Source organism: Telmatherina bonti, assembly GCF_933228915.1.
Source record: "Telmatherina bonti genome assembly, chromosome: 18".
NCBI lineage: Eukaryota > Metazoa > Chordata > Actinopteri > Atheriniformes > Telmatherinidae > Telmatherina > Telmatherina bonti.
In genome coordinates, this window is record NC_136616.1 from 7479508 (window position 1) to 7503252 (window position 23745).

Sequence of the window (23745 nt, forward strand, 5' to 3'; positions counted from 1 at the left end):
AAGACCGCTGGGAAGCTGAATGTTGATATGATGTTGTTTTTAGGTTCCAGGCGAGGCCCTCGGCCTTGAGTCCATAGCAGGTCTCAGGCAGGCAGCTCCAGACAGCTGAATGAGGGGGGGTCAATTTCCACCGATTCTAGCCGACACCTTCTCCATGTTGTTATCGATTTTGCAGACCAGCTCCGGGACCTCGGCCAAATGACCAGTATGAGCTAAACTGGTATCCTGCTTACAGTCGAGTCCGGTCAATGCAAGAGTCTGTGCACTACTAGCTCGGCCCATTCCGTTGCAGAATTCTGGCAGCCTGGCAGTTGTTGCCAGAATCTCACAGGTCTTGAGGTAGATCAGAACTCCACCAGCGCCAATCAGCAGAATCCCGATCACCAATAATCCAAAGATGTAAACCTCCTCCACGTCCTCAGAGGACAGAACCACCAGACACATCGGTCTCCACCTGGCCCATGAGTCCTGAACGTATCCAGCCGGAAGCGTCCCCTCAGGACATGCGGGCTCCTCTCTGCCCGATCTCCGGGTTGAGAAAATTTGATCAATTGTGTTTATACACCAGCCGATCAGATCCATGATGTAGTTTGAGTGGAAGTAAAGAGATGTAAAAAGATGCTCAGAGTCAGACAGGACAAAGTCGCAGGGCAGAGTGGGAGGAGAGGGAGGAAACAGGAGCGCAGATAGAAGCGTTGAGAGCAGGAGTAGGAAAGTTCTGTTGTTAAGACTACCGTGCGGACGGGCACGTCTCATCGTCGTTTTCCATGTTCCATGTTCCATGTCCAAAGTCAGAAAGGTGAACGGTACCGGGCCTCGTGTTCGGTGCCTGCAGCCCAGCAGCCGGACGGAGACGGTGCTTAACCTCTGAGTTAGAAACACGGATATAAACAAGAAATTGCTTTAAAACTTTCCCCAAAAGGATCTCTCTGTCCTCTCGCTGCATTTCAGGGAGATTCAGACATGATGAACAAACCAACTAAAACTCGATGGCTTCCAGGTTGCTTCATGTTTATGAAACAGCCTGGAAACGCTCCAGATCTTGATCGGGATGGAAGTTTGTGCGCATTTCAACAGAAATGTAGAAGAGATCAACATTGATCAGCCGAAGACAGGTCGGCAGGATTCGGTTCAGAGACTTTGTTTGCATGAGAGCCGATTCAACACAGAAAACGCTTGTTTTCTGCTCCAGATATGTAGAAATCCTTTTTACATAATCTTCCCATTTAAAAGCACTAATGACATCATACATAGACTGACCAATCAGAGGGCTGCGTTATGAACTGGGGCCTGAACTGGAGCGGAGGACTAGCTGGAAACACTGGACTCCGCTTGTTTTATTTACTTGGCATGGCTCAGAAACTCACCTGACCTGAAACGTTCATTTTTAATAAATGAAACCATTAGAAATGTGTTTTTTAGGTGATGTTGTTAAACTTAAACTTATTTTTGTTTTTTATTTATTTCTTTTACTGTTTTAATTTTATGATTTTCTGATTATTTCTCACATTTCATCAGATATTTTAGATGTTTTAATTGGACTTATTTCCGTTTCAAATATAAATAAACGGATGTTTGCCAGAGGTGAACGTGTTTCAGTGAGGAGCTTAAACTGCAGAAGAACTGGGATAAAACCAGACGAGGTGAAAAAAGCAGCACAGCCGTTCGACAACTTGTCAGTTTCATTGATCCGTTGCTGTTTTCTGTTGGAGGTCAGATCATTTTCCAGCGAGCAGCTGACAGAGCGGTCGCTGTGAGGGGGGGGGGGGGAGTGTTGCAACACGTCTTTTCTCTGTTGACATGGTTTCTGGACGTCACAGACTGCAATCATTCTGTTTTTGTCGTTTCCCTCCTGTCTCAACAGGCCGCCATGTGCTACATTCATGTGGCTGCTCTGGTTGCAGAATACCTGCACAGGAAAAGTAAGTCTGACAAACACACACCACTGTGCAATACACACTTCATCAGCTCCGCTGGGATGATGTTCCACGGGAAGCGCTGAAGGACTGAAGCGATGAGAGGACTCGATGCGGACCAACCTGACCTTCAGGAATGCTCCGGTCCTCCAGGAAAACATGTTGCTGTGGCAATGAGACAGTTCACTCCCTGTCTGCTGTAGCGTGTAACACGGCAGGGCGTCAGCCGCCACAGTCATCTCATGCAAACCAGCTCAAAATAGTCATCTAAGCAAATGTGAGGTGTTAGAGGGGCAGACAGACGGAGATTATCTGGTGCAGCAGTTGATCAGCAGCGACTCTTATCTCTGCTGGATGGGACAGCAGTGGGCACCTGTTCCTAAACAGATCTGTGTGTGTGTGTGTGTGTGTGTGTGTGTGTGTGTGTGTGTGTGTGTGTGTGTGTCGTTCGCCAGAGCTGTTCCCAAGCGGCCTGGCAGCTTTTAAGAAGATCACCTGTAACATAGAAGAAGAAGCCGCCATGAAGGAAGACACAGGAATGCAGGACGTGTATTACACCGAGGTGTGGCCCGCCGCGCTTTTCACGCTTTAAAGAGCGGACTGACTGTTGCAATGCAGACATTCTGGTATGAGCTGAAACACAAACAAGCCCCGGCTGGTTCCACCCTCAGAAGATCACGGTGTCTCCTGACAGTCATGCTTCTGATCAGTTCTGTCACTAAGTCATGAAATCAGACCGTTCTGGTCGTTAAACTCTCCTTTTCTCTGACATGTTGGGAGGAATATTTAGGTGTAAATGTTTCAGACGAGCGCCACCATTTCTGTGTCCTTCTTAGGAAGTCCTGGTGGAACACCTGGAGGTCTGCGTGGACGCTCTGTGGAAAGCCGAACGCTATGAGCTCATCACGCACATCACCAAACTCCTCATCCCCGTCTACGAGAAGCATCACGAGTACAAGGTACGGCAGCATCGCCGCTCAGATCCGTGCACGTCACGATAAAAACTCCAGTTTTCCCTCCATCTGAAATACTTTATAAAGATGTCTATATTTAATAAATGATCTTTTCAGGAAACATTTTTAAATTTCCTAATAAAGAAATATCAGTTTCAACAATATTTCGCCTCATTTCCACCTTTATTTCCAGCCAGCGCTTCACATTGTTGTCGCGTGGAAGCAGCCACCACATTGTTGCTGTTTGGTAAACAAACACGCGCAGAGCAGACGTGCTCTGATGGCATCTGTTGGGTTTTTGCAGAAACTGAGCCGAACGTACGACACTCTGCACAGAGCCTACAACAAGATCCTGGAGGTGATCCAGTCGGGCCGCCGGCTGCTGGGAACGTACTTCCGAGTGGCGTTTTATGGCCAGGTGAGATGTCCACACAGGCTGCAGGTGGTGAACAGCATGCTGGAGTTTAGTCAGACATGATCTCTGCTTTATGAAACGTCTCTGATGTTCCTCATCCTGATTCTGACGGCAGCTTGGTTCAGGTCAGGCCGCCAGTTTTTAGAACAGCAGATTCAACTTCTCCCCTTTTTGCTACTAAATATCTTTAAATAAATTTGGCTCACTGGGATTATTTTATTTAATATTTATTGATTTATTTATTATAGAATGAATTTAATAAACGGTTCAGGTTTGATTTTTTTTTAAATATATTCTGTGTTTTTAGAATGCAGGCTGCAAATAAACACATTCAATTACAGCCTGCATTCTAAACCTGCATGGGATGTACCGACAGACCAGTCCTGTTAATGTCTGGAGAGGGCTGGACTGAAGGACAGCACAGAGGCACTAATCATGGCAGCACAGGAGCAGGCCCTGAGCACCAGAGCCATCAAGGTCCAGATCTATCATACCAGGCAGGATCCCAGATCTACCATACCAGGCAGGATCCCAGATCTACCATACCAGGCAGGATCCCAGATCTACCATACCAGGCAGGATCCCAGATCTACCATACCAGGCAGGATCCCAGATCTATCATACCAGGCAGGATCCCAGATCTAGCAGACCAGGCAGGATCCCAGATCTACCTTACCAGGCAGGATCCCAGATCTATCATACCAGGCAGGATCCCAGATCTACCATACCAGGCAGGATCCCAGATCTACCTTACCAGGCAGGATCCCAGATCTAGCAGACCAGGCAGGATCCCAGATCTACCTTACCAGGCAGGATCCCAGATCTAGCAGACCAGGCAGGATCCCAGATCTACCTTACCAGGCAGGATCCCAGATCTACCATACCAGGCAGGATCCCAGATCTACCATACCAGGCAGGATCCCAGATCTATCATACCAGGCAGGATCCCAGATCTACCTTACCAGGCAGGATCCCAGATCTACCATACCAGGCAGGATCCCAGATCTACCTTACCAGGCAGGATCCCAGATCTACCACACCAGGCAGGATCCCAGATCTAGCAGACCAGGCAGGATCCCAGATCTACCATACCAGGCAGGATCCCAGATCTACCTTACCAGGCAGGATCCCAGATCTAGCAGACCAGGCAGGATCCCAGATCTAGCAGACCAGGCAGGATCCCAGGTGCAGACTATGCAAAGGAGCCCCTGAAACAATCCAGCAACTCCCAGCAGGGTTCAAGATACTGGCAGGCAAAGAATACATGGAGCGCCATAACCAAGTAGCTGGCATAGTGTACAGGAACATCTGTGCAGAATATGGACTGGAGACCCCTAAGTCCCAGTGGGAAACTCCCCCCAAGGTGGTGGAGAATGAGAGGACTAAGATCCTCTGGGACTTCCAGATCCAGACAGATAAAATGGTGGTGGCCAACCAAGCGGACATAGTGATGATGGATAAGCAGCAGAGGAAAGCCGTAGTGATCGATGGATCCATCCCCAATGATGGAAATATCAGGAAAAAGGAGAAACTGGAGAAGTACCAAGGCCTGAAGGAAGACCTGGAGAAGGCCTGGAGGGTGGAAGCAACAGTAGTACCCATAGTGATGGGAGCACTGGGGGCCGTGTCCCCCCCACTGGAGAAGTGTCTCCAACAGATACCTGGTGGAACATCAGACATCTCCGTCCAGAAGAGATCAGTCCTAGGAACAGCTGAGATACTGGAGAGGAGCCTCCAGGACTCTGGTAGAGGATCAGTAGAGATGGAGGGACATGTAGGAGTCAAGCTGAACACGATGAGCCAGCAGGATCTGTTCAGACGGTTCCACACCAACACTTCCCACATGTTTCAATCGTTTTCCTGCAGATTCACACTTTTCTAGCATCTTCAGTGTCTCTGGTCCTCCTCCTCTTCCTCCTCCTCCTCTGCTGATCGGGAATCCCCACCGGATCAGCTGATCAACTTTCTGTGGCGCCAACCGTCACTTCGTGGTTCACACTGGCAGCTATTTACCCAAAGTAATATTCAGAGTAATGTTCATGTTTCAGTCTGTTCAACATCTGGAAACATTTAATTAAATGAAATGTAACATTTAGAGAATTTCTGCTTTACATTAATTCTGCTTTTTTATGTTTTTATTTCTGATTTATAAATTAAAATACATAAAAATACATAAAAATCAAGTTCATAAAAATGGTTTTCACAGAAAATGAATAATTTATTACTTCCCTTCATTTTAAGTATGTTTCTATTGCATGTTTATTTATTTATTTGAGTCGAGATCAGATCAAGATGGAAAAAACTGCCCCCACATGACCCCCATGAGAAGATCTGCAGAGCTGGGTTGATGTTTGTGGATTTAGATGAGGACAAGGCTGTGGGCCGGCCCACTCCCACACCCGGCCGCTGTGGGCGGGACAGGACAGAGATGAAAACAGGGAGGCGGTCCAGTCGTTCTGGAGGTTTTATGAAAGTTAAAAACGATCTTGAGATAAAATAAACCTTCAGATATTTACGTTGCCTTTTGTTTGTTTATTGGAAGTGAAAACAACATTAATCACACAGAAACGTAACGGAGGACGGACATGTTTACTTCATGTGTGAACCAAGTGGCAAACTCCGGCGGTTAAAAGTGAAGCCTATACGGAAGTGGATAAAACTGCAGTTCCCCCTTCATCCACTAGGGGCTCCAGAACAGAGCAAATCCCCATAGACTCCCATGTTAAAAAGACCAACTTCACGGCAGAAATAAACATGTTTACAGCAGAAATAAACATGTTTACAGTAGAAATAAACATGTTTACAGCAGGAATAAACATGTTTACAGCAGAAATAAACATGTTTACAGTAGAAATAAAGATGTTTACAGTAGAAATAAACATGTTTACAGCAGAAATAAACATGTTTACAGCAGGAATAAACATGTTTACAGCAGAAATAAACATGTTTACAGTAGAAATAAACATGTTTACAGCAGAAATAAACATGTTTACAGTAGAAATAAACATGTTTACAGCAGGAATAAACATGTTTACAGCAGAAATAAACATGTTTACAGTAGAAATAAAGATGTTTACAGTAGAAATAAACATGTTTACAGCAGAAATAAACATGTTTACAGCAGGAATAAACATGTTTACAGCAGAAATAAACATGTTTACAGCAGAAATAAACATGTTTACAGTAGAAATAAACATGTTTACAGCAGGAATAAACATGTTTACAGCCTGAGTCAAAAATTCATTTTAGATTTAATCGGTCAGGTTTACCTTCATGACAACTGTGGGGGGAGTGAATTTTTTTTTTCTAACTCGCCCATTTAAAAGTAATTAAATCTCGAAGTTCGGTAAATTTAGGGGCGTGTCCTTTTGATTGACAGGTACCCGATCTCCCGCTTCAAGTCAGAAGAACGTAGAACAACCGCGGTTTTTAGCCGGTTAACAACGTGACTTAGCTTTAGCCCGGTTACCTCTGTTAGCTGGTTAGCTCCTGTTATCTCTGGGTTAGCTCAGTTAGCTCTTAGCTGCAGAAAGCTCGGAGTTCACTTGATGTCAATCATCCACCATGACGCTCACAGCCCCCCTCTCAGCTCCACCTCTTTGTCCATATTTGTATTTTCTGGGCGAGACGACACGCATGCCCCTGCCAAGATGGTGATGGTAGGAACCGCCCACCGAGCTTCAATTCAGCTCTTCAGAAACCTACGGGTGACGTCACGGAGGCTCCGCCCATCTTTTATATACAGTCTCTGGTGTGAACATACGGGTCCCAGTTGCTGGCTCTGCTTAAACTGGTGGGGTCTGGTCGTACTGGATTCAGGTCTAACTGGACCTGAACTGGAATTTGGTCTCAGGGTTTTTGATGTAGCAGAAAGTTTTTCCTCCCAAGGATCACTTCCTGCTTCATGATCCATGGCGACTGGATCGATAGACCACAGCGGATAGTACCTGATAGTACCTGGTAGTACCTGGATAGTACCTGGTAGTACCTGATAGTACCCAGATAGTACCTGGTAGTACCTGGATAGTACCTGATAGTACCTGATAGTACCTGGTAGTACCTGATAGCACCTGATAGTACCTGGTAGTACCTGTTAGTACCTGGATAGTACCTGGTAGTATCTGATAGCACCTGATAGTACCTGGATGTACCTGATAGTACCACAGTCCACGTCTTCGGCCGGCGTTCACACTGCGCCACATGAAGCCAACTGTCCCTGCAAGCAGACCAAACGGTGGCAGTGTCAACGTGAGATGGAGAACTTCCAGCTGTCCTGCAGGTTTTACATGTTTAGATGCTCGGTGAGCTTCACGTTGCCATGGTTTTACGTCCTTTAGAAAACAGCGGACTAAGTCCTGGTCTTCTTGACTCCTGTCTGGCGGGAGGTGGATTGACCCATGCCACCGTCACCGCGGCCAGGTTTTCTGTTCCAGCTGCAGACGTCAGGAGCCTTAAAGACTTTTCCAGATCAGGTTCTGTAAGTCCCGATCTTCACCAAACACAATCCTGTATCTCCACAGCTGTTCTTCGATGAAGAGGATGGGAAGGAGTACATCTACAAAGAGCCCAAACTCACCGGTCTGTCTGAAATCTCCCAGCGGCTGCTGGCGCTCTACGGAGACAAGTTCGGCGCCGAGAACGTCAAGATGATCCAGGACTCCAACAAGGTGCGGTGCTTCAGCAGACAGGAGAGGCTGGGAGTGCCGGGAGTGCTGGGAGTGCTGGGATGACCTCCCAGCGGTTTCTGGCCTCAGGTTGAAGCTGGAAATAGTTTTACTGGCTTCACCTTCATAGTTCGGATTGTTTAGAAGACAAATTCTGTGCAGCGATGATGCGTGAAATGTTTGTTTTCTACCGCAGTAGGAGACAGCTGGAAGTGTTTATGTTGTTCCTCGCCAAACGAGCCTCGTCTGCTCCGAGCTTCGTCTCCGCTGTCCTCCTAGTCTAATACAAGTTGACGGCTGCCTTGCAGGTGAACCCCAAGGAGCTGGACTCCAAGTTCGCCTACATCCAGGTGACCTTCGTCAAGCCGTACTTCGAGGAGAAGGAGGCGCCAGAGAAGAAGACGGACTTTGAGAAGTGCCACAACATCAACCGCTTTGTGTTCGAGACGCCGTACACGCTGTCGGGGAAGAAGCATGGCGGCGTGGAGGAGCAGTGCAAGAGGAGGACGGTCCTCACAAGTACATGAAACACTGCGTGTCTGACAGCTGCTGCCACATGTTTACCCGCTGCAGTCGCGTTTCGCCCGAAGCCGTGGCGCATTAGTCAAACACAAAGGGTTATTTCTGTTCTTCTCTGGCAGACATCAGGGAAACACGCAGGGCGGCCGGGTGGCATTGATCAAACATTGTTGTTTACTGCATTGTTAAGTGACATGAAGGAAAGTTGTCTGATCCCTTTCCAGAGTAAAACCATCATCATCAGAGCCAGAGGTAAACATGAACTTTACGGGCTGGTTAGTGGAGCTGTTAAACGCTGCATGTTAGCTCCAGCTAAGCTGTCTGCAGGACTGCCAGGACCACCGGACCCGAGGCCGCCACCCTCAGGCGCTTTCATTGGCAGCCGTTTCATTTTCACGCAGACAGAAGAAAATACTTCCACTTTGTTCTGGTAAAAACAGAAGCTGCTGGGTTGGTCTTCTGTTGTCACGTTTAGCAGCTTAAACACGAGGATCGCGTCAGAATAGCCCGTAAAAACTTTCATTTTTCTCCTTTTCACTGTTTAAAGTCAGGTTAAAGGAGAAGTTCGGCTCCCACTTCTCAGGTTTGTGCAGGTCAGAACAGAGAAATACGACACTGTGGGATGATGAGCAATACATTCTGCTGTCTTCTGTGTTATTTACCAGAAGCAGGGAGAGAAAAATAAAGATCCGGCAGCTGGAATAACTTTTATCATGGAGGCATGTCAGTCTCCTCTTCGTCCCGGTTTAGCTGCGGTTCGTAGAGGTCTGCTGGCGTCTGAAGGTCCTGACGCAGTAGTTCACACAGATTCAGGTCTGGACTTTGACCGGATCACGTCAACACCTTCTTTTCATCTCCAGCCGGTCTGCTGCGGCTCTGCTGCGGTTTGGGATAAATGGTATAGATGGAAATATTCCATCACAACATGTAAGATATGCCGTTTTGGGCAATTCTCTGTTTGCAGCAACATTTTGGCTTCGTCAGTTTTGGGGGGAATATATATATATATTTTTTTTTTTTAATTTGAAATATTTTGTTACAACATTAATATGTTAAAAACAGAGCAGCTCAGAGATGGATAAAGTAATAACTAAAGGTACTTTTGTGTTCCACCCTGTTTACATAAAGTATTGGTAGTTTTAACAACGTGTACCTGGATGCTGCTCGCTTCCCAGCATGGCACAAAAAACACTGACTGGTCCAAAGTTTCTGTTTTATGAAGACAATCTTTACTGACAGGGTGGAGCATCTTTGTATCATGCTGTCACATATTTCCTGCAGTGACTGGAACTGCATGTAAGACAGTATGAGAGGAAAAACCAGGCTAAATGTGACTTTATGGACCTGCTGAGGTTTGTAAACAGCAACAGTTGCTCCACTCGCCGTCACTGCCAATGTCTTTCCTCCGCCTTGTTGTGTCAACACACATAAACAGTGCGGAGCAGCAATCTGCTTCTCCTGACACTGATGAAGATGAGGGAGTCGGTTTACATGGCTGCTATTTGCCTCGCGGCTTCTGTTCTTCACGTCCTGCTTCTGCAGTCTGTCTTCTTTCACATGCCTTCATTTGGCCAACCAGTGTCCTGCTCTGTCGTGTCCAGCCGTCAACACCTTCCCCTACGTGAAGAAGCGTGTGGAGGTGGTGGGAGAGAAGCAGCTGGAGCTGAAGCCCGTGGACGTGGCCATAGATGAGATGAAGGCTCGGACAGCGGAGCTGACCAAACTCTGCTCCAGCCAGGAGGTGGACATGATCCAGCTGCAGCTCAAGCTGCAGGGCTGCGTCTCTGTGCAGGTGAAGCTTTCAATGCGCCGGGAAGCGTGCAGGATCAGCAGTTACCTGTGTGTGATCAGGAGCAGGAATGCCTAACAGTCTGAGACATGTTTGATCGCAGGTCAACGCGGGACCCATGGCATATGCCAGGGCCTTCCTGGACGAGAGTAAATCCAGCCAGTCTGGCAGTAAGAAAGTAAAAGACCTGAAGGACATCTTCAGGTACCCTGGTTTCCTCACTAACACGGAGTAAAGGTTCGGGCTGTTGCTGTTGGCTGAAGGCTGTGTGTTGATGTTTAACACCTGCAGGCGCTTTGTGGAGGCATGCAGCATGGCTCTGGACATAAACGAGCGGATTATCAAAGAGGACCAGTTTGAATATCACGAAGGACTGAAGTCCAACTTTAAAGAAATGGTGAAGGAGCTGTCAGACATCATCCATGAGCAGGTAACTCCGCCTTTCTGTGTGTCCGGGCCAAACAGTCCATCACACGCAGCTGGGACAAACCCTGAATGTCAACATGTTTCTTCTCTTCATTCCTACTCAGCAGAGGCTTTTTCTTACAGAAAACAAACATTTTATTAGCAGAACATGCAGTAGAGGTGCTGTGTGATGATTTCAGGCCCGTGTTCAGATGGAAGAAACACGGACACAACATGTGTTGAAACTCAGTTCAGCTTTTAGGAAACTTTAAATTCAGGAAATACGGAGAAATATTTTAATATCGGATAAATAAAACGGGTATATCTGTGAGGGAAGAGTTGGTGCTGAATGATACAAGCAGCATTTCACAGCGCCCGTCCAGACACAAAGCTTTTCTCAGGGAAGACTTTGCTGATTTCAGCAAGACGACACCAAACCCTGACAACATGGCGCCAATCCGCTAGAGCATAATGAGAGGTGAAGTTTTTGTTCCCACGTTTCTGGGAGTTGGTGTCGAATCAGAGGAGGAGGAGGAAGACAGGTGCTGCAGGGCCCAGACAGATGTTTCTCTCTTTTGGGGCTGCATACAGGTGTCCAGGTAGTACCAGGTACTATCCTGGTAGTATCAGGTACTATCCAGGTACTATCCTGGTAGTATCAGGTACTATTCAGGTAGTACCAGGTACTATCCTGGTAGTATCAGGTACTATCCAGGTAGTATCAGGTACTATCCAGGTAGTATCAGGTACTATCCAGGTAGTACCAGGTACTATCCTGGTAGTATCAGGTACTATCCAGGTAGTACCAGGTACTATCCTGGTAGTATCAGGTACTATCCAGGTAGTACCAGGTACTATCCTGGTAGTATCAGGTACTATCCAGGTACTATCCTGGTAGTATCAGGTACTATTCAGGTAGTACCAGGTACTATCCTGGTAGTATCAGGTACTATCCAGGTAGTATCAGGTACTATCCAGGTAGTATCAGGTACTATCCAGGTAGTACCAGGTACTATCCTGGTAGTATCAGGTACTATCCAGGTAGTACCAGGTACTATCCTGGTAGTATCAGGTACTATCCAGGTAGTATCAGGTACTATCCAGGTAGTACCAGGTACTATCCTGGTAGTATCAGGTACTATCCAGGTAGTATCAGGTACTATCCAGGTAGTATCAGGTACTATCCTGGTAGTATCAGGTACTATCCAGGTAGTACCAGGTACTATCCTGGTAGTATCAGATACTATCCAGGTAGTATCAGATACTATCCAGGTACTACTGAGGTGTACCACATGGAGATATGTGTAATACTGTTACTGCTTATTGGGGAAGTGATTGACGTCTGAAAGTTTAAACCGCAGAAGTTCCCTGCAGTCTTCAGACCTCAACTTCCTGTTTTAGTCCAATGTGCAATAATAAACATGGTTATGAAATGACTGTTATCATTCAGTTTGGAGTAACACGTGTTACATCACCTCAGTTTTACAACTTCGTGCAGAGTGGGTCCTTACTCAGACCATTATTATATTCACTGCTTAAAGCTCTAGTAGGTCCTCCTGCTGAGAGACATGTTCCTCTGGGTGAAGCGGTTCCTCGTCCTGATAGTAGTCTATACGTTCTGTAATCATGAACAATAAGAAATTTAGTTAGACCCCTTAGTTTACTGTAAATCTGTAAAAACTGACCAATCCAAACGTTCCGACCCAAATGAAGTTGTTCATTTCTTATATCTCGTAAATTTCTTCTCCCGGCTCCCCTCCTCCCCCTCCAGCAGCGCATACCTGATAGCCACACCCTGCATATAAACAGCGTGTTAGGATGAAAATACAAAGTAGTGAAGAAGAAACTCGGAAGGAAAACATGGCTGAGAAAATGCAGGAAGGATTTCCCGACCCGGCTCAGTTTATTTGCCTCCTCCTGCTAAACAGCCGAGAAAGAGAAAATCGTTGGTGGAAAAAGCTGCGAACTGGAAAAAGCTTCGGATCACGCAAGGAGCAGAACCAGAGGGGGAGGAGCCAAAGCAAGGAGCAGAACCAGAGGGGGTGGGGCCAAGGCAAGGAGCAGAACCAGAGGGGGAGGAGCCAAGACGGGGGGAGGGGCCAAGCCAAGGAGCAGAACCAGAGGGGGAGAAGCCAGGACGGGGGGAGGGGCCAAGCCAAGGAGCAGAACCGGAGGGGGAGGAGCCAAGTCAGAGGGAGTGGGCGGAGCGTGGGAGAGGCCAAGGCAGGGTCCTGCTAGCTCCCCAACATTACCTACCTCAGCTTTAATGAAACATACACTGTGAGCTTTTAAAGGTAAAAAAGACGTGTTTAATAAATAAAGACGAGGAATGACAAAACTAAATCTCATTTATATTGACTGGTAATCAGCTGAATAATTATAAACATCGAGATGCTGAGGTGAAGTGTGAGAACAATCTCTGCATCTGCTCTATGAATAAATAATGTGCACTGAAAGCCAGCAGGTTATATTACTGGGATTTAAATAAAACCGGATTTGCACTTTGTGCTAATTATATGTGATGTAAGTGTAGCAGTAGAGGAGGGAGAGGCACGAAGCCTTCCAGCGGTTTGCTCCATGGGAAAATGTAGCAACATAGATCTGCTTCTATGTTCCTGTTTTAGTTCCACGCCATCTCAAGCCCTCCGTCATGGTTTGTGTGTTTTTTCTGCAGCCCAAACAGGAATCTGTGTAAAATGTAAATTAAAAACAGAATACAGTGATTTGCTAATTTAATAAACCAAGTATTTTATTCTCAGAAGATAAACATCATGTTAGATCATTTTAAATCTGATGCAGCAACACAGGATCAACAAAAGGCTGGAAAAGTTGTTGAATGCAGAGTGTAAACCTGGATGAAGACGCAGTTCCCCCTTCATCCACTGGGGGCTAAAAAACAGAGCGAATTCCCATAGACTCCCATGTTAAAAAGGCCAACTTCACGGCAGAAACAAACACGTTTACCGCAGAAATAAACATGTTTACCGCAGAAATAAACGTTTACCGCAGAAATAAACATGTTTACAGCAGAAATAAACATGTTTACAGCCTGGTACAAAATATTTTCGGTTTATAGGTCAGGTTTACCTGACCTATAAATTCGGCATATTTAGGGGCGTGTCCTTTTGATTGACAGGTACCCGATCTCCCGCTTCAAGTCAGCAGAACGTAGAACAACCACGGTTTTTAGCCGGTGAACAACGTGACTGAGCTTTAGCCCGCTTACCTCCATTAGCTGGTTAGCTCCTTTTATCTCCGGGTTAGCTTGGTTAGCACTTAGCTACAGAAAGCTCGGAGTTCGCTTGATGTCAATCATCCACCATGATGCTCACAGCCCCCTCTCAGCTCCACCTCTTTTCCCATATTTGTATTTTCTGGGCGAGACGACACGCATGCCCCTGCCAAGATGGTGATGGTAGGAACTACCCACCGAGCTTCAATTCAGCTCTTCAGAAACCTACGGGTGACGTCATGGAGGCTACGTCCATCTTTTATATACAGTCTCTGTTCCAGACAGATGTTAGCAGAAGAGATGCTAACGATGCTAAACATGGAGCTACATTTTACACGCATGTTGCTGCATCAGATTCACAACCAACTGGTAAAATGTCTTAGTTTTACTGCCGCTTATCTTTTAGTTTGAGTAAAACATGTGTTTGTAAGACTTTTAAATCATCGCATCATCTTTTTATTTACATTTTACGCTGTTTGGAAACTGAGGCTTTACATGTAACTTGTGCTAGTCATTTCTTCAGCCTTCTGTTATTGTTGTGGAAGTAGCAGAGGGCTGACATCTGCAATCAAGCACAAATTAAATCTCCAGACACACCCTCTCTTTAAACTGATATGCAAAGTTACTGAGAGCCCCACACACGGCTGTTACTGGGCCGTTACTGGGCTGTACTGGGACGATTTCTCTGTAAAAAGCAGCTTTGTTTGGATGCTATCTGCAGAGAGACATGTCTGCATCAGATAATGTGGATCTCTTGTGTCATTTCATGTGTCATCACAAAGCAACACACACACACAAACACACACCACGTCTTCACAGATATAAAAGCAGTAAACAGGGAAAGTCCTCCCATCCGCACTGATATGCTTGTTTTATGGCAGGAAATGTGCAGTGGGAATAATGTAGGCCTAATTTCATAGAGCTCAGGCCAGGCGTCTCGCTCTTTGACCCTTTCAGCCTCACACGGCTGTAGCTTGATGTTTAACACGAAGCCTTAATGACTTGCAACAGGAAACTGGCTTAATTTCACATCCAGGGATTCTGGAAAACTGAATTTCCTCTCAGCCGTTTCCTGGAAAGTCGCAGTGATTCACTCACTTCTTTATTTCTGTCTTTTTGTTCACAACGGCGAAGAAAAGAGCCGACTCCATCAGACGCAGCGCTCGCAGGGTGTTAGCCGTGTTTGTAGCACACACACTTTTCTCATCCACATTGTGTGTTGTTGTGGCTGCATTGCAACGAGCTGTTTCACCGTGTTGACGGCCAAACTTAAACTAACCACAATGACTTTTCTCTCCAACCTGCTGGCCTCTAGCTTTAAGGAAAAACAGGTAATGGCGTGTTTGAGCTCACATGCATCACTTCTGTTTTGTTTTATTTCAGTGTAAAACTTCATTTTTCATCCTCAGATGTGTGTTTGAATCAGATGTTCATGCTGAATAAAGATGTGAGGGATTATTAATCATGAACGCATCACAGAGAGTTACATGTGTTCACGGAGAGAGATCGTGGCATTCCACGGCAGAAAGTTGTTTTGACAAGCTGTCACCTTGATAGAGTTCCTCCCTGGACGAGCCAGTCAGGTTCCTCTGGGTCACCATGGGTGCAGGTCGCCTCCAACAACGGAGTGACTCACGGCTCTGACACGAATGCAAATGAAAGATGCCTTTAATCAAATTGTGTTTTTGTTATTTACATATCGATACGAGATTAAAAACAGAAACGCTTTTTTTTATCTTGTTAAGAGATGCAGCATTCCAGTAGAGCAGCTGCAATCCTGCATCAGTCTCCTGCAGAGCTGGTTTACCTCATGAACGTGTCTGAGTGAAGAGGTCAGAGGTCAGCCACACTGCGGCTCGTGGACTGATGCGTTGAGGCGTCTGGTCTTCATCAGGACCATCCACATGCCTCTGACTCCAAACCCCGGACCACCCGTTCACACGTCCTCATCACCGCCGACTTTAAGCTGCAGAATAAATAATGACAAGCCACAGAGTTTAATACATCGCTGCTGCTTTGGCTCCTATCAAAGGTTACATTTAATTTCAAAGCAATCATGCAGACATGTGTGAGCTTTTTAATCAGTTAGGCAGGAATCCGATCTCATCGTTCCCGCTCGACCCGCTGCACCGAGCTGCACATACTTTCATCCCGTGTGATGAAAACAGCTCGTTACGTTTACATTTTCCTGTCTGCAGCAGCGCCAGCTGCTCGCTCTGAATCTTCTCCACTGTTCAGTAACAGAAACAAACCTCAGAATCTTCTCCACTGTTCAGTAACAGAAACATAAACCTCAGAATCTTCTCCACTGTTCAGTAACAGAAACAAACCTCAGAATCTTCTCCACTGTTCAGTAACAGAAACATAAACCTCAGAATCTTCTCAGTAACAGAAACATAAACCTCAGAATCTTCTCCACTGTTCAGTAACAGAAACATAAACCTCAGAATCAGCTCCACTGTTCAGTAACAGAAACATAAACCTCAGAATCAGCTCCACTGTTCAGAAACATAAACCTCAGAATCTTCTCCACTGTTCAGTAACAGAAACATAAACCTCAGAATCTTCTCCACTGTTCAGAAACATAAACCTCAGAATCTTCTCCACTGTTCAGAAACAGAAACATAAACCTCAGAATCTTCTCCACTGTTCAGTAACATAAACCTCAGAATCTTCTCCACTGTTCAGAAACATAAACCTCAGAATCTTCTCCACTGTTCAGAAACATAAACCTCAGAATCTTCTCCACTGTTCAGTAACAGAAACATAAACCTCAGAATCTTTTCCACTGTTCAGTAACAGAAACATAAACCTCAGAATCAGCTCCACTGTTCAGTAACAGAAACATAAACCTCAGAATCAGCTCCACTGTTCAGTAACAGAAACATAAACCTCAGAATCTTCTCCACTGTTCAGAAACATAAACCTCAGAATCTTCTCCACTGTTCAGAAACATAAACCTCAGAATCTTCTCCACTGTTCAGTAACAGAAACATAAACCTCAGAATCAGCTCCACTGTTCAGTAACAGAAACATAAACCTCAGAATCAGCTCCACTGTTCAGTAACAGAAACATAAACCTCAGAATCTTCTCCACTGTTCAGTAACAGAAACATAAACCTCAGAATCTTCTCCACTGTTCAGTAACAGAAACATAAACCTCAGAATCTTCTCCACTGTTCAGTAACAGAAACATAAACCTCAGAATCTTCTCCACTGTTCAGTAACAGAAACATAAACCTCAGAATCAGCTCCACTGTTCAGAAACATAAACCTCAGAATCTTCTCCACTGTTCAGTAACAGAAACATAAACCTCAGAATCCTCTCCACTGTTCAGTAACAGAAACATAAACCTCAGAATCTTCTCCACTGTTCAGTAACAGAAACATAAACCTCAGAATCCTCTCCACTGTTCAGTAACAGAAACATAAACCTCAGAATCTTCTCCACTGTTCAGAAACAGAAACATAAACCTCAGAATCTTCTCCACTGTTCAGTAACAGAAACATAAACCTCAGAATCAGCTCCACTGTTCAGAAACATAAACCTCAGAATCAGCTCCACTGTTCAGTAACAGAAACATAAACCTCAGAATCTTCTCCACTGTTCAGTAACAGAAACATAAACCTCAGAATCTTCTCCACTGTTCAGTAACAGAAACATAAACCTCAGAATCTTCTCCACTGTTCAGTAACAGAAACATAAACCTCAGAATCAGCTCCACTGTTCAGAAACAGAAACCTCAGAATCTTCTCCACTGTTCAGTAACAGAAACATAAACCTCAGAATCAGCTCCACTGTTCAGTAACAGAAACATAAACCTCAGAATCTTCTCCACTGTTCAGTAACAGAAACATAAACCTCAGAATCTTCTCCACTGTTCAGAAACAGAAACCTCAGAATCTTCTCCACTGTTCAGAAACAGAAACATAAACCTCAGAATCTTCTCCACTGTTCAGTAACAGAAACATAAACCTCAGAATCTTCTCCACTGTTCAGAAACAGAAACCTCAGAATCAGCTCCACTGTTCAGTAACAGAAACATAAACCTCAGAATCTTCTCCACTGTTCAGTAACAGAAACATAAACCTCAGAATCTTCTCCACTGTTCAGAAACAGAAACATAAACCTCAGAATCAGCTCCACTGTTCAGAAACATAAACCTCAGAATCTTCTCCACTGTTCAGTAACAGAAACATAAACCTCAGAATCTTCTCCACTGTTCAGAAACATAAACCTCAGAATCTTCTCCACTGTTCAGTAACAGAAACATAAACCTCAGAATCTTCTCCACTGTTCAGTAACAGAAACATAAACCTCAGAATCTTCTCCACTGTTCAGTAACATAAACCTCAGAATCTTCTCCACTGTTCAGTAACAGAAACATAAACCTCAGAATCCTCTCCACTGTTCAGTAACAGAAACATAAACCTCAGAATCTTCTCCACTGTTCAGAAACATAAACCTCAGAATCAGCTCCACTGTTCAGTAACAGAAACATAAACCTCAGAATCTTCTCCACTGTTCAGAAACAGAAACATAAACCTCAGAATCTTCTCCACTGTTCAGTAACAGAAACATAAACCTCAGAATCTTCTCCACTGTTCAGTAACAGAAACATAAACCTCAGAATCTTCTCCACTGTTCAGGAACAGAAACATAAACCTCAGAATCTTCTCCACTGTTCAGGAACAGAAACATAAACCTCAGAATCAGCTCCACTGTTCAGTAACAGAAACATAAACCTCAGAATCTTCTCCACTGTTCAGTAACAGAAACATAAACCTCAGAATCAGCTCCACTGTTCAGTAACAGAAACATAAACCTCAGAATCTTCTCCACTGTTCAGTAACATAAACATAAACCTCAGAATCTTCTCCACTGTTCAGAAACAGAAACATAAACCTCAGAATCAGCTCCACTGTTCAGTAACAGAAACATAAACCTCAGAATCTTCTCCACTGTTCAGTAACATAAACATAAACCTCAGAATCTTCTCCACTGTTCAGAAACAGAAACATAAACCTCAGAATCAGCTCCACTGTTCAGTAACAGAAACATAAACCTCAGAATCTTCTCCACTGTTCAGTAACAGAAACATAAACCTCAGAATCAGCTCCACTGTTCAGTAACAGAAACATAAACCTCAGAATCAGCTCCACTGTTCAGTAACAGAAACATAAACCTCAGAATCTTCTCCACTGTTCAGAAACAGAAACATAAACCTCAGAATCAGAGCAGCAGAGCGGCTACATGCAGGACCGGTACCTGATCTGGTCCATGAGGGGTCGTGGGAAAGCTGGAGCCTCGCCCGGTAGTCACTGGGCGAGGGCCCTGACTCTCTCACACACACACACACACACACACCTTCAGCTGGTAGCCAGGAAACAACATGATCAGTATCATGAGGATTATTATAAATTGGGATTGTTCTCTGTAGGCCCCTGGACACACACCCCCCCCCCCCCCCTCTTCATCCATGTGGTTTGCATGTGTTGACCGTTATCTGGCTGCATAGTGTCCCATCATGCACCTCAGCTTGCATGACCTCATGGCGTGTTTGTGTCCTCTCCGTCTCAGCGTGTCTCATGGCGTGTTTTTCTTCCATCTCAGATCTACCAGGAGGGCATGATGCGCTCGCTGCTGCAGAACTCCCTCCATGTGTTTCGCGCCATCAGTGGGACGTCGTCTGACCTGGACTAACCTGGGATGTCCTGGACTGACCTGGGATGTCCTGGGATGTCCTGGTCTGACCTGGGATGTCCTGGGATGTCCTGGACTGACCTGGTCTGACCTGGGATGTCCTGGACTGACCTGGGATGTCCTGGGATGTCCTGGGATGTCCTGGACTGACCTGGACTAACCTGGGATGTCCTGGACTGACCTGGACTAACCTGGGATGTCCTGGACTGACCTGGGATGTCCTGGACTGACCTGGGATGTCCTGGACTGACCTGGACTAACCTGGGATGTCCTGGACTGACCTGGACTGACCTGGGATGTCCTGGACTGACCTGGGATGTCCTGGACTGACCTGGTCTGACCTGGGATGTCCTGGACTGACCTGGTCTGACCTGGGATGTCCTGGACTGACCTGGTCCGACCTGGGATGTCCTGGACTGACCTGGGATGTCCTGGACTGACCTGGTCCGACCTGGGATGTCCTGGACTGACCTGGGATGTCCTGGACTGACCTGGACTAACCTGGGATGTCCTGGACTGACCTGGACTGTCCTGGACTGACCTGGTCCGACCTGGGATGTCCTGGACTGACCTGGTCTGACCTGGGATGTCCTGGACTGACCTGGACTAACCTGGGATGTCCTGGACTGACCTGGGATGTCCTGGACTGACCTGGACTAACCTGGGATGTCCTGGACTGACCTGGACTGACCTGGGATGTCCTGGACTGACCTGGTCCGACCTGGGATGTCCTGGACTGACCTGGACTGACCTGGGATGTCCTGGACTGACCTGGGATGTCCTGGGATGTCCTGGGATGTCCTGGGATGTCCTGGACTGACCTGGTCCGACCTGGGATGTCCTGGACTGACCTGGGATGTCCTGGACTGACCTGGTCTGACCTGGGATGTCCTGGACTGACCTGGTCCGACCTGGGATGTCCTGGACTGACCTGGGATGTCCTGGACTGACCTGGGATGTCCTGGACTGACCTGGGATGTCCTGGACTGACCTGGTCTGACCTGGGATGTCCTGGACTGACCTGGGATGTCCTGGACTGACCTGGACTGACCTGGTCTGACCTGGGATGTCCTGGACTGACCTGGACTGACCTGGGATGTCCTGGGATGTCCTGGACTGACCTGGACTGACCTGGTCTGACCTGGGATGTCCTGGACTGACCTGGTCTGACCTGGGATGTCCTGGACTGACCTGGGATGTCCTGGACTGACCTGGACTGACCTGGGATGTCCTGGACTGACCTGGACTGACCTGGGATGTCCTGGACTGACCTGGGATGTCCTGGACTGACCTGGGATGTCCTGGACTGACCTGGACTGACCTGGGATGTCCTGGACTGACCTGGACTGACCTGGGATGTCCTGGACTGACCTGGGATGTCCTGGACTGACCTGGACTGACCTGGGATGTCCTGGACTGACCTGGACTGACCTGGGATGTCCTGGACTGACCTGGGATGTCCTGGACTGACCTGGGATGTCCTGGACTGACCTGGACTGACCTGGGATGTCCTGGACTGACCTGGTCCGACCTGGGATGTCCTGGACTGACCTGGGATGTCCTGGACTGACCTGGGATGTCCTGGACTGACCTGGGATGTCCTGGACTGACCTGGTCTGACCTGGGATGTCCTGGACTGACCTGGGATGTCCTGGACTGACCTGGACTGACCTGGGATGTCCTGGACTGACCTGGACTGACCTGGGATGTCCTGGACTGACCTGGGATGTCCTGGACTGACCTGGACTGACCTGGGATGTCCTGGACTGACCTGGTCCGACCTGGGATGTCCTGGACTGACCTGGGATGTCCTGGACTGACCTGGGATGTCCTGGACTGACCTGGTCTGACCTGGGATGTCCTGGACTGACCTGGGATGTCCTGGACTGACCTGGGATGTCCTGGACTGACCTGGACTGACCTGGGATGTCCTGGACTGACCTGGTCCGACCTGGGATGTCCTGGACTGACCTGGTCTGTCCTGGACTGACCTGGGATGTCCTGGACTGACCTGGGATGTCCTGGACTGACCTGGTCTGTCCTGGACTGACCTGGTCCGACCTGGGATGTCCTGGACTGACCTGGGATGTCCTGGACTGACCTGGACTGACCTGGGATGTCCTGGTCTGACCTGGACTGACCTGGGATGTCCTGGACTGACCTGGGATGTCCTGGGCCGACCTCCTTCATATCTCGTCTCCCTGCAGGATGTGATGTGGGTGATAACGGGCGCCTGTCTGCGCTTGCCCCTTGCCCCAGCTCTGACTAAACGTGACGTCATACTGAATCATGTCGAGCACTTTTCCCCTCCGCATCGCTCACATGCCATCCCTGCAGGACACCCCCCCCCTCTAGAGAAGCAAGCTTAACTCGGTTCCAGTGGACGTTTCAGAGACAGAAGCAGCTTCAGCTGTTTGTTTGACTCATGCTGCAGGCTGACGTGGACAGGCACCAGCTCGACTGGTTTGTGGACATTTCACAGACTCCGCAGCTTTACGGCGAGCACGAGGACAGGACATGTCCTGCAGAAAGCCGTGCAACGCCGCTGTGAAGGAATTTTAAGTGCATTATAAAGTGAAAAAGAATGACAGTATTGACGATAAACCAAAAGAGTAAAGTTGGACATGTGATGAGCTGAATCTGTTTCACTCCCAGACGTGACGTTTCCCTCCTCCTCTCAGCGGCGTTTACATCCAGTGCCTTTCTGCTCGGCCTTCTCAAAAGCCTTCTTCTGTTTCCAGCAATGAAAACCTCCTCTACCCAGTTACTCAGCATATTTCACAAGTGCTACACTGAAATCAGCAGATAGATGAATGATATTTAAGCAGATGTAGATAATTACTGAATAGTGTATTCATCTATGTTTGTACAGTACTGTATGTATATTTCTGTCCAGCTTTGTTTTCTTTATTTTTACTGCATCGGTTGTTGAGACGCAGCTGCTTGTCCAACTTGCTTTGTAAAGCTTTTTATCAATAAAACATGAAAACATCTTCATTTAAAGTTGTTCTTCAGCTTGAAAAGTGAAAATGAGCAAGTTTTCCTCCTTTCAGAAGCTCGTCCGCTGCAGACGTTAAGTCGTCTTGGTCATCTTTTAACATAAACATGGAGTCCTGACGCACATCTGTTCCATAACAACTGGACCCCCTGCAGAGGAAGGCTGCAGAAAACCAAAAGTAGCCACTTCAACTATGAAGCATGTCAAGTAACAACAGTTATTTTTACTTTTATCATAAATTCTGCAACAATACGAAGAGGAAATATGCTCACTTCCAGAAAATCTCACTCTTTAATCTGCATCTTCACTTTGCCTCAGATTTCACTTCATTTTGTTTTATAATCCCAAGTCCAATGTAAACATGTGATTCACAAGTTTTACGAGCCCATATTTTATTCCTTGTACAATATAAACAACACATCAGATGATGAAACAAAGATGTTTTGGTTATTTAATGGAAAATATGCGCTGACTGTAAATCTGATGCAGCAACACGTCTGTCAAAAGTTTCAACAGGAGCAACAAAAGCCTAAAAAGCAACTAATGCTAATAAAAACCAATGAACAGCTAAGTGGCTACAAGTCGGGAACATGACGGTCCAAAAGTTGTGGAACAACATTAAACAGTTAAAACTGTGAAGATCCCACCGCCTAGAGTTTATAATTACATTGAAAGATTGAGAGTAAAAGGAGGAATCTCTGTACGCTCAGGACAAGGCCGAAGCTCAAACTGGACAGTAATGATTCTGGGTCCTCAGGCTGCACTGCATAAAAAGCAGACATTATTCTCTACTGGAAACCAGTGCATTGACTCAGGAAGCTTCCAGAAATCCCACATTTCAGGCTGAGATCCACACATGCAGGTTAAAGCTCCATCATTTGTGAAGAGGACCCAGAAACACGCCGTCTTCTCTGGACCAAAGCTCCTTTAAAAGCGTCAGAGGTTATGACAGCGTCGCTTTCAGGGAAGACCTTGCAGATTTGAGCAAGATGTGCCAGGGAAACTCTGCCATAAAGGTAAAACAAAATTTTCTGGGATTTGTGCGTTACGGAGCTTGCCAGTTTAAAACATGACCTGTCTGCCAGATGAAGCTGTGAAAAATAAAGTTATCAGGATTGTTTCATCTTCCACCTGCTGCAAGACGTTTAAA

At 46.5% G+C, this 23745-nt stretch overlaps 1 protein-coding gene across 7 annotated transcripts in view; it reads left to right on the forward strand.

Annotated features, from left to right (window-relative positions):
• Positions 1 to 19852, forward strand: part of dock11 (dedicator of cytokinesis 11) — an 85583-nt gene extending 65731 nt beyond the window's left edge. For 6 of the 7 annotated variants that reach the window (XM_079257589.1, XM_079257590.1, XM_079257592.1 and 3 more), the window contains exons 45-54: positions 1865 to 1922; positions 2372 to 2478; positions 2753 to 2875; positions 3174 to 3287; positions 7805 to 7951; positions 8257 to 8467; positions 10069 to 10259; positions 10360 to 10460; positions 10548 to 10686; positions 19508 to 19852. In XM_079257589.1, the coding sequence (XP_079113715.1) occupies positions 1865 to 1922; positions 2372 to 2478; positions 2753 to 2875; positions 3174 to 3287; positions 7805 to 7951; positions 8257 to 8467; positions 10069 to 10259; positions 10360 to 10460; positions 10548 to 10686; positions 19508 to 19597 (1281 nt within the window). In that variant the 3' untranslated portion in view covers positions 19598 to 19852. The remainder of the gene's footprint in view (positions 1 to 1864; positions 1923 to 2371; positions 2479 to 2752; positions 2876 to 3173; positions 3288 to 7804; positions 7952 to 8256; positions 8468 to 10068; positions 10260 to 10359; positions 10461 to 10547; positions 10687 to 19507) is intronic. The other variant, XM_079257595.1, reaches the window with a different exon arrangement.
• The last annotated feature ends 3893 nt before the right edge of the window (positions 19853 to 23745 follow it).